At 41.6% G+C, this 11,665-nt stretch overlaps 2 protein-coding genes across 2 annotated transcripts; both read left to right on the forward strand.

The window, feature by feature from the left end:
- Positions 1-899: 899 nt before the first annotated feature.
- On the forward strand, positions 900-7,831 carry LOC139650806 (glycine--tRNA ligase). The gene is made up of 17 exons (XM_071527571.1): positions 900-1,000; positions 1,714-1,815; positions 2,025-2,127; positions 2,362-2,503; positions 2,896-2,984; positions 3,666-3,742; positions 3,904-4,049; positions 4,143-4,292; positions 4,423-4,585; positions 5,108-5,272; positions 5,377-5,484; positions 5,658-5,803; positions 5,900-5,985; positions 6,078-6,187; positions 6,397-6,490; positions 6,658-6,848; positions 6,971-7,831. The coding sequence occupies exons 1-17, from the start codon at positions 956-958 to the stop codon at positions 7,082-7,084; spliced, it is 2,031 nt and encodes a 676-aa protein (XP_071383672.1). The 5' UTR covers positions 900-955; the 3' UTR covers positions 7,085-7,831.
- A 2,381-nt stretch (positions 7,832-10,212) lies between these two features.
- LOC139650818 (protein-cysteine N-palmitoyltransferase HHAT-like protein) lies at positions 10,213-11,469 on the forward strand. Its single transcript, XM_071527589.1, has 3 exons — positions 10,213-10,318; positions 11,169-11,236; positions 11,335-11,469. Exons 1-3 carry the CDS (start codon positions 10,213-10,215, stop codon positions 11,467-11,469), a joined length of 309 nt encoding a protein of 102 aa, XP_071383690.1.
- The last annotated feature ends 196 nt before the right edge of the window (positions 11,470-11,665 follow it).

Here is an 11,665-nt window from a genome sequence, read left to right on the forward strand (position 1 = left end):
AGCTTCACAAAAATTCTCTACTGAAAGTTGAAGTCCATATGAGGAAGCTGCATGTTTGCAGACATGTTTAGATCTTTCTTAGCAGGCCATAACATAAACTGTGTCAATGTAGCCTATATGAAAAAAAAGCAACAAAAAAACTCCCAAAACCTCTATATTTGAATAATCTTTAGTCAGCTGTTAACTGATAACTCTTAAGCATAATGTGAAACGCACACAAACACTTGTCTGGTGCTCGGAGTCATCTGTAGGTTGTTGGTTTCGATTTCTCACCTCAACGTCTATACATCTTCCTGTTGATTTCACAAAAGAGCACGCAGTCTCTGTAGCACAGAGTTAGTCTATAATAGGTAATAAGAAGATAAGAAATGAACAGATGAATAATTCAATCAACGGTGCATGAGACAGGACAGGCTCTGTGCAGGCTTGTATGCATAAAGTTTGACAAAACAAACTAACACTGGTGTAAAGTGGTGACTGGACCTTATATAGGCGACGGCCACCTTGCAGGTTTTACTGACAGACCATCTTTGACTCAGGCGGCTGCAGCCGGATAGTCGACTGCAGAAATTTGGACAATCCGCTATGATGCAAATCTGAATTAGATGGTGGAAGGCTTCTCAGGCGTGTTAATAAAGGCAAGCTTTACTCTCCAAAGCAAAAGTTGGAATGGGGGTAATCGTGTTATTTGTCACTTCTGTCTGAATGAGTAAGTTTGTCTAGTGATAAAGTGAACGCGTCATAACTGATTTTTACGCACACACGAGCCTACATTTGCGCTGGTAATAAAGTCCGCCTTTCTCATATCTCTGGCTGATGCAACAAAAGCCCTCGTTTCAGAGACTGAGATTTTCCAGACTGTACCAGGCGCCTCCCCTTCTTTCGCCCAGCTTGAAGAAAGTGCAAGAGGGGTGCAGCCTGGGTTTGTTGCGCCAAGATCCAAATACGTGTCAAGATGGAAGAAGTGCTGGCTCCTTTAAGAGAGGCTGTGAGGGAACAGGTGAGTTATCCTACCAGGTGACAGACCTGCAGCTAGGGATGTAGGAGAGGATGAACCCGCCTGAAGCCAGTTAACCCACAGGTTTATCTGCGGATGGAGTTTATTAGTGTACAGCAGGTGTTCCAGTGTTAATAGCCCAAGTTTTGATTTTTCAGTGGCAACTGGAGTTGACAAGTGTTGATTTGAGAGTGGTTTGCACTGATAGATCTGATATGGTTCTGGATCTAAAAGTCTTAAATTAATTCTGATAAACACTGATTGCATATAGTTTCGATTTTTACACAAGTAAATTCACACTGACGATTTTGCTATGTAGTAATAGTAAGTAGCATGAAACCGGTGCAAGTTAAATGAGAATAGTCTCTTTTAAGAAAAAGGCATAAATCAATGATTATCTGAATTTTGATTTAGTTTATATTGGTGGATATCAAGATGATCACTGACAGGAGGTCACACCTTTTTTATTCAGGCATCACTATCTAGGACTAAAGTAGTAAACTACTTATTTTAGGAAGTTTAGGCAGCCTGCATGTGTGTGTGTGTGTGAGAGAGAGGTGAAGATTAGATGAGTTTTTTTTTAACTATTCCGCAAAATGAGAAAAAAAGAACGCTTGCAAAATTACAGAAAAAAATAGATTCTTTAAAATGATAAAGAATTGTCTGAGGCTGTGTGTGTATGAGAAAGAGAAAAAGCATACAATTTTTTTCCCCAGGGCGAATTGGTGCGCCAAATGAAGGAGCAGGGCGCCGCTGAGCAGGAGCTCAGTAGAGCTGTAGCAGAGCTGAAAGCCCGGAAGAGGATTCTTGAAGCAAAGGTGAATCTATAAACCGCTGCTTTCTCTTTTACTCGCATCAGACACACCCTTTGGCTTCACTTCCCAGTTGTATTGCAGTGGCGTTATACCTCAGAATGTTTATATACTGTAGTCCTATACAAAAAGTTGGCCATGCAGTTTTCATCTCCTTTGATCTGTTTAAAGAATAATGTTATAAACCAGAGTGCAATTTTGCATCCCACTTCTAGGAGCTGGCTTTGCAGCCCAAAGATGACACTGTTGACAGGTTAAAGATGGAGGATACCTTAAAGAGGAGATTCTTCTATGATCAGGCTTTTGCCATCTATGGAGGTAAAATACCATAATGATTGGCCAAATCTTGGGGACAAAACAACAGGAAACCACTGAGCAATGCATGCAATAATGTGGCAGACAAGTTAAGCACAGGGTGCAAATATAAAAAGCAAAACAAAATCTGATAGTGGTTCACAGAGCATGCACAGTTCCAGAGAGATGTATCCTAAAATATTTCACTACAGCTCTATCACTGACTGGTTTGCCTGTGATCTCCTGCTTGTTGCTCAGGTGTGAGCGGCCTGTATGACTTTGGCCCTGTGGGCTGCGCCCTGAAGAACAACATCCTGCAGGCCTGGAGGCAGCACTTCATCCAGGAGGAGCAGATCCTGGAGATCGACTGCACCATGCTGACCCCCGAGCCTGTCCTCAAGTAGGAGCAGCATCATATCATATATTCAAACTCAAAAACATGCATAGAAGTAGGACTGAGCAATAATTCAATATTAACTCTTATCGTCTTTCAGTAGAATCATATTGTGATGAATTAATGATATTGAGCTACCGTGATACACAAATCTGAAATATACTGAAAATACTTTATATTCCCATGCAGTTCAATGTCATTGTTAAATGTTTGATGATTTAACATGATTTTGCATATGTTATATATATGTTGTCATATATCAGCATCAAAATAATTGATTTTGATTATTGTGATATTAATTGTATCCATATCGCCCTGCCCTACATACAAGCATACATCATTAAGTCAGACTGGCTGGCAGACACAAAGTGAACATTGGATTGGTTTCTTCTTCTCAGGACGTCGGGGCATGTGGATAAGTTTGCTGACTACATGGTGAAAGATGCCAAGACGGGGGAATGCTTCCGTGCGGATCACCTCCTCAAAGGTGACTGTTCTGCCGCCATTATGTCATTTAGAGAGTGAGAATTAACCCCGCCCACTCCAGTTCTGCTCAGGGCTTTCCATTATTCCACTGCCCTACTGAACTAACTGGGTGTCAGCTTTCCTGCCTAAGCACAAAGAGAATGGCCTGGCTCTGCAAGAATTACAAGCTGTAACTTGCAAAGAGCAGATAGTTATTGGCTTAGCTGGAAATGTCCAAATCATATTCATCTGAAACTTGCATGTCATTTTACCTTACTACGCTCAATCTGCCACCAGATTTTGGCGACTTGTGCCTCTTTTGTGGATGCTTTTCTGCAGAGCTTGTTTTTATGAAATGTAAAAAAGAGTCTAGATGGACAGGTTTTTACCTGCCTGAGTGGGTTATCCTCTGGGTTTCAGGGTAGAGGGGAGGCAGGGGTGGGACTGCAGTTGGAGAGTGAAAGGTGACTGGTTTGTCAGGTCTGGTATTCTTCAGGGGATTAACTGACATGTGGTGTTCTAGTCCTCAGGATAAAACCAAACTGCTGCACAGGAAATGTTACGTAACGATAATGCTTTGAGTCGGTAGAAAAAGTACGCTCAAATTACTGCTGATGCCAAGCAAATTCGCTGCTATTTTTAAGCCAAACTCTGGATTGAATCAATGTAACAGTTACTAAATGAGGTATTTGTTTCCTCACAGCTCACCTAAAGAAACTGATGTCTGATGAGAAATGCTCAGCGGAGAAGGCAGATGAGATGGAGGATGTGATTACTCAGGTCTATACTGCACACATGCACACACGCTCACACATACACACACGCTCACACACACACACACACACACACACACACACACACACCTGATGTAGGTGAAGATCAAACATCTCTACGTCTCTGTGCGTCATCATGCACACTCAACTGTGTGTTCTCTGTTTCAGATGGACAACTATGCTCAGCAGGAGTTGGCTGATCTCTTTGGGAAATACAACGTCAAATCTCCCTCCACAGGAAATGACCTCACACCTCCCACCTCTTTCAACCTGATGTTCCAGACATCCATTGGGCCAGGGGGGAACATGCCCGGGTACTGATCAACACAACACAACACAACAACAACATCTGTGCACACTGCAATACAAGTGTCTCAACATTGTGTCAACTAATTCTTACTTTACAGCTATCTGAGGCCTGAAACAGCCCAGGGAATGTTCCTCAACTTCAAGCGCTTATTGGAGTTTAACCAAGGCAAACTTCCCTTTGGTGCTGCTCAGATCGGCAACTCCTTCAGGAATGAGATCTCTCCCCGCTCTGGACTCATTCGTGTTAGGTAGTCAGAAACTCCACGTCCTTAATTTCACTGATCATCTGCAAATGTTGAGCCGTAAACTCTGTTATGTGTTTATCACCTAATGAATATAAAATGAGACTTTATCTTCTCCTCCCTGCACTCGCTGCAGAGAGTTCACCATGGCTGAGATTGAGCACTTTGTGGATCCGACTGAGAAGGTCCACCCTAAGTTCTCTAATGTGGCCGACCTAGAGATCATCCTGTACTCCTCCAAGGCCCAGACCAGCGGCCAGTCTGCCCAGATCATGAGGCTGGGGGATGCTGTGGAGCAGGTAAGGATCACCTTATACACTTTGATACTGGGACTGGGTTTATCCTTAGTGCTAAAATAATCTTTGGTCCAGTGTGGAGACAACCACTGACACAAATGTTACAACTGATAATGGAACAACTTCCAATTAACAAAATTAACCATTAACGTAATAACAATTTGCAGGTAATTTCCCAACTTTTCCCTGTCAATGTATTATTGGGTATCATTGCATTAATGGTAAGACTGAAATGTTCAGTTTTTAAAAATGTAATCATTAAACTAATAATAGTTGAAATTCAATACATAACTGACATCTACTCACACACTTTTTAAAAAACAAATAAAAAAAATGGAAGAATACATATGGAAGAAGTCTTTGGTACATCGCATTACATTAATGGGAAGTTATTACATTAACAGTTGTAACATAAATATGATCTTAATGTTGTCAGTCAGACTTATTTTACAGACCGTGATGGTGATGGCATCTGTGATGACATGTTACTAAACACATAAAAAAAACCCTTTGTGTCTACTGCAGGGAGTGATCAACAATTCTGTGCTGGGTTACTTCATTGGAAGAATCTACCTGTATTTGATCAAAGTGGGGCTGTCCAAAGATAAAGTGCGTTTCCGTCAGCACATGGACAACGAGATGGCCCACTACGCCTGTGACTGCTGGGATGCTGAGTCCAAAACCTCCTATGTAAATCGACTCTATTTTATCCTCACTTTTAAACTTAACAGTCTGAAATAGTGCACAGAAATCCACCTATTTCACCCTCATCAATAGCTGTTATTCCCCCTCAGGGCTGGATTGAGATTGTGGGCTGCGCTGACCGCTCTTGCTATGATCTCTCATGCCACTCCAGAGCCACCAGGGTCCCTCTAGTGGCCGAAAAACCACTGAAACAACCCATATCCTTCTACACTCACAATCTACCACAATGTTATCTTAATCTTACTGTGTATGTCTACTGGCTGTGATGGTGAAATGTCCATTGCTTCTTTAACGTTGCCTACAAGTTGTGTATATTGCCTGGCTTGCACTCAGCTGAATTCCTCTGTCTGTCTCCTTAACTTCTTTATACAAAGTTGTAAATGTGGTCCAGTTCGAGCCCAACAAGGGAGCCATAGGCATGACCTACAAGAAGGATGCCAAGCTGATTCTGGAGTACCTGGCTATCTGTGATGAATGCTACATTACAGATCAGGAGAAGCTGCTCAGTGAAACTGGGTAATTATTGACTGCAGTGGTTCAACAAAGTTCCATAATGTTTATGCATGTTGTATGTATGGAGTTCATTTGGAGATGTTGTGTACATTTCTCCAGGGAGTTCACCGTTGAGACAGAGGGCAAGTCTTTCAAACTCAACAAAGACATGGTCAGCGTGAAGAGGTTCCAGAAAACCCTGCATGGTAAGAGACGGACGCCGAACCTGGCCTTAGAGCTGTGGAGGAGAGTAGCGTCTTGTTCTTGTGGGAAAACAACCATCTCTGTTTTCCCACAGTGGAGGAGATTGTTCCCAATGTAATCGAGCCCTCCTTTGGCATCGGCAGAATCATGTACTCTATCTTCGAGCACTCATTCCGCGTCCGGGAAGGCGATGAACAGAGGACGGTAGGATGGCTTTGAAGCAGTAACATGCTGTCCAGTCTGAACTTCTCACAGGAGAAATTATTAGTTCTTATTTTACACTTATCCTCTGTTAGATTCGTTCTTAACAGTAAGAGAAATGTACTATAAACATGAAAATGTTTGCTGTAACTAATAATCTGTATGTTTGAATGCATTACCATTCCTTTTAATATGACTTACCTGTTCTCCAGTATTTCAGCTTCCCCGCCACTGTAGCTCCATACAAATGTTCCGTCCTTCCTTTGAGCCAAAACCAGGAATTCATGCCTTTCGTGAAGGAGTTATGTGAGTATTATGTGTTGATTTTCAGATTTCAATACAATATTATTCAGTTTAAATGTTAGTATTCTTATATAAATAATCAAATCAACATTTACCTGTTTGTCTTCAGATGTTATGCCTTCGAAATGTATTAAAACCGATGACTCTTGTTCTTTTCTTTCTTCTTTCAGCCGAGGCGATGACCAAAAACGGCGTGTCTCACAAAGTGGACGACTCTTCAGGATCCATCGGGAGGCGCTATGCCAGGACAGATGAGATCGGAGTGGCCTTTGGCATCACCGTCGACTTTGACACAGTGAACAAGACGCCCCATACAGCTACTCTGAGAGACCGGGACTCCATGACACAGATCAGGGCCGAGGTAGAGCATTCAAACGTGTTAGCTTTAAACCACAAAATATATGACTTGTACTGTGTCATGTCTGACGCTATTGAATAGACATCCTTTTATCGTAGTAATTTACTATATTATATTATCCACAGGTCAGTGAGTTGCCAGGAATTGTTCGAGATCTGGCCAACGGCACCTTGATGTGGGCTGAGGTGGAGCACAAGTACCCCATCTTTGGGGGGCAAGAGACCAGCAAGAAGGAGTAAACAAACTGCGACTGATAAGCTTACTTTAACTCTCTGGACCACGTTTTTCAATCAGGCTTTTACATTTAAGTGCAGTGATTTTGATAAACAGCATTTTTGTTTATGATTTTATTAATTTCACATAAGAAGTCATGTCATTTCAATGGGAATTGTTTACATTCAGAAAGATAACTAATGGGTGTCTATACAGTAGATACAGTATTCATTCCAGGCATCGTATCTCTATCTCTAGGTATATTTAGACATTTATTGCAGATAATGCATGCAGCAGCAACTGACAACAGGGGATCTGAACGTGTCTTGTAGCAGCGTGTCTCATCTGGAGGGAAAACTCAACCACTCCTAAACATGCTGGAGGAATAACACAGTCCCCCGTGGCCTGCTGTCTTCAACGGTATTATTATCATCTCCTGAGCAGCTCTCTCTTAACAACTCCCAGTGGATCTGTACTGCTGATAGGCCGACTCGTAAAAGCAGAAAACACATGAGCACAATTACATTGGGCTTGTGTTTGTGTGATTCCATACATTTAGATCTGTGTTTGGCTGCATAATGCTACGTGTCAAACTACATTTTCTTGTTTTGACCTACAGAAAATACTGTGGGCTGTACTGTAGGCCTAGGTTGATCTTTTCAGAGGTTTCAAATAAAGCACACATTTGTCTTTTCTTTGTGTAAACAGTCACACTCCTATTCATGCATTTTTATGGGTGGGATTGTTTTGTCTGACCAGCTGCAATAATAAGACGTCTTACTACATTTCACTGTATTGTATTTTGTGTTGTTGTCACTAGTCGGCACTGCATGTTGTTTCGCAGCTCAGTTTGCCTTATAGAATGTGAGGCATGGACATTTGGCTACAGCTCAAAATTGCAACAGGCTTAGACCCTCCCAAAACAGAACTGGCAACCAGGAATATGGAAAATAGCAATATGAGAGAAAGTGAGGGTCTCTCAATTTAAAACACTGCATTTTAAATGAAAAAGTGGAGATAATTGCACAGAAGCACAAAATTCAGATTGAATTGTAATGGGCTACAACTGAAATTCAATGCAAAGAGCAAGTTTGCATTTGGTTTGCATTGTATTCAGTGCAAAGAGGATCTCTTTCAGGATACAGATGATTCACCTGTCAGTGAACTACAAACAGCTGTATAGGCTATACAACTAAGAGCAAATAATGCACTAGACCAAAGTAGCCTAAAGCCAGTTTGATTTTAGTGAAGACACGAAGCCGCCTCCACAAGGAAAAAGTGAAAATGACGAAAACAGCGATAATCATTGATTTCTACTGACAGTTAAAGGAGTCAAAGCCCCCCCACCCCAAGGATTCTGCCTCAGAAACCCTGAAACCCAGAAGCTTTTCTTCAGGTGAACTTGCGCTTTTGCGGAAGACATCAAACCTGTAAGTAGCCTAATGCTGAACCGCATGGTGCCTTGAGCAAGACACTATATGTTTATATACAGTGATGTAGTGGTGAATAAAAAGGTGGGTAAACCATGACCATCAATAGGCGAGCAACCAATATAAAAAAAATCTATTATATTGGTAGAAAGGCATTAATTCACGCTTAATGTGATTTACCTCATGAAGGTTTAGGTCAGGAACTAGTCCGCACATAAAGAGCTAGTTAAAGTGAGTTTAGGTGGGTTTTCCCTCTGTGCTACAATAACAGACATCCAAATAGGCTACTGCGTAGTCTATTTTATATTGTTCCGCCCCCTCTGTGTCAATGGTCAAAGTATAAATACATGTCACCTTTACCCGGTGCAGCTCCCTCTCAGGGAGTCAGTGGGACCCGCAGCCCACCCCTTCTCTTCAGATGCACAGCGGATACAATAGATCGCCTTTTTCCCACCCACGCTTTCTTTAATATCCCATGACTAATATATATGTTTTTTAATTTATATTTTGACGGGACTGAATAAACTGGTTTGTTAAGCAACTTCTTCGGGTTGGCAACTCACTCCATTGCTGCGCTCAAGGTCAGTATCACAACAGGTGCTGCTGAGGACGAACTGAAGTGCATGACCGGGTGGCATTTCAACAGCTTCATCTCAGTCAGACATTGTGGGAGAGGAGAATTGCACTGTAGCTAATATAGTTATTTCACTCATAGTCATACGTGTCAGTCCTGTTGCCCAGAGAACTGACAGGCTGTTAAGTTTACTTGGTAAATTCCAAAGCAAGAAATAATTGTTTTTGAAGTGTTTAACATGGATAGGAGCCATCTAATGAATTCATGTAGTCAATGCGGAAAGAAGTTGTTTGGTTAAAAATAGCAGGCAGCTGTACTTTATAGATGCTTTCACCCCTCTGAATTCTAATCAATGGAAACTTTTGCCCATTTGCCCTGATACTGTGTTTTTCTTGATAATCATTTGAAAGGTGTCAAGCAGGCCAGACAGATAAAATACCGAAATGATAATGGCTTAAACTCATCTGTCAGACAGAGACTTGCAAACCACAAGATAAGAGTTATTCTGTGTAGGCTGAATGCAAAACAGAAAATGAATCCATATATATAGGCTAAAACTACAAATAAGATTATGTTGATCACAACTGGCTTCAACAGAATAAGTACAGTAAGTCACATGTGACACTAAATGAATTGAACCTTGAATGATGGACAAGTAGACAAGTCTATATTTAGTTACTGCTGAAACAGATCTGTCTCTGATTGAAATATTGAAATGGTAACATTACACCTCCCCTTTTACTTTTTTAGCTGTAACTAGTCCAGGACAAATTGCCAGCCATATAGATAGCCATTGTGGCTATCTATATACCCTTTCTCCTGTGATAGTGAGTGTGACCAAAAGGTTCAGTGTAAAAGATATGATCAGGTGAGAGAAGTGTCTGAAGGAGAGAAGAGGTGATAACATTGTGTGAGGCATCGTGATATGTTTAGCTGTAGCTGGAGTAAAGCAGTCATGATGTACTGTAATGGCATTTGCCGTTCCCATTTGCAAATAATTTTTCAATAGACTGAGACATCTTCATGGTCAGTTAGACATCTGACATCTTCTTGGTCAACGCATTTTGGTCGACAGATAAGGCGTTCGCTGGTCGGGGGGTCGGTGCGGTGTGTTCAGGAACGTCCTGAGCTGCGGCTGTCTTGTGGTACCATGGGGGTCAAAGCTGCCCTTCCCAAGTATGAGATCTATTTCTACAACACGGTGCTGTGTCTGGCCATGTTCTGGGCCACCAGCTGGATCTCCGAGGTGTCCAGTTGTGAGTATGAGGAATCACGCATACACACAAGCACACACACACGCCCATGCATATACACGTATACACAGAATTTGATTTGTCTCTGAACTTATTTAACTTACTTTTCAAATATTGGATTTCCATTTCAGTGGAGATATTGGTTTAAACAAGGGGAATGATTGAAAATGAATGAATAAAACATGTCAGTAGCAAGCAATTATCTATCAATGCATTGGTTTACCCTGACAGTTGTGATCCTGATGCTGCGGCATGAGTTATATCTGCCCATCGGCCATCAGTAGTGGAGTCACACGCAGACAACACACTGTGCGGAACATATAGTGCAATCTATTTCATGGGCAGTTTGCTCTGTAAAGCCGTCGCTGATGTGGACCTGCTGTGCAGCATTGTCTTGGGGGAAAAGGCAGGGGGGCGTTTCAGTGTGTGAAGGCCAAGAGTGGGAGCTATGCAGACCACGCAGAGCAGATCAGGTGTCTGTATTAATACCACAGAGCGGAAGAAGAAAATAGGATTGTGTGTTCGCCCTGCGTTTATTGTGAGTCTGTCACCAGTAACAAAGACACCCACATCTGCATTCAAGGACAAGAAGAAGAAAATGAGATAGATAGAAAAATGTGTTTTAAATAAAGTGGCATGTTAAAGTAAAGAAAAAGATTCTGTTTTGGATGTACCAGCAAAGATCCTTTTGTTGCCTGTTGCAGTTTTGCATCAAACACTAGTATACTGTGCAAGAGTCAGTAAGCACAACAAACTGAACAACAGGCATGTCAAGTTTCTTTAGGTCTTCATAATTTATATTTTTATTTACCCGCAGTTGTTTTTTTTCTCTTCTTCTTTTGTCTTGTTCCAGCCAATATAAACAGAAAGACCTTCAAATCCAGCGTGAAGCCAGGATGGCACTACTTTGGGAGGAGAATGGTGAGAGTGCCTGGGACTTTCATCGTAATTTATCAAGATGCATTCCATTGATACACAAATGTTGTTTCTAAACTTTGTGAATACTCATTGATCTGCAGGACACGGCTGATGTTGAGTGGGTGATGTGGTTTTCCACATTCAGAGAGCACATCCTGTTCGCTCTCTCTGGCCATGTGCTGTTTGCCAAGATCTGCACCATGCTGGCTCCACAGGTGCTTCTACTGATTGATTGATTGATTGATTGATTGATTGATTGATTGATTGATTGAGTTGTTGACTGATTGATTTGTTGTTTGATTGACTGACTGACTGTCTGACTGACTGATTGATTGATTGATTGACTGAGTTGTTGACTGATTGATTTGTTGATTGACTGACTGACTGACTGATTGATTGATTGATTGATTGATTGATTGGTTTGTGCCACTG

The sequence above is a fragment of the Centroberyx affinis genome, unplaced genomic scaffold (genome assembly GCF_046629955.1).
Source record: "Centroberyx affinis isolate AG114_WGS23_722 - 3 ecotype Tasmania unplaced genomic scaffold, CSIRO-AGI_Caff_v1 ptg001546l_1, whole genome shotgun sequence".
In the NCBI taxonomy this organism is placed as follows: Eukaryota; Metazoa; Chordata; class Actinopteri; order Beryciformes; family Berycidae; genus Centroberyx; species Centroberyx affinis.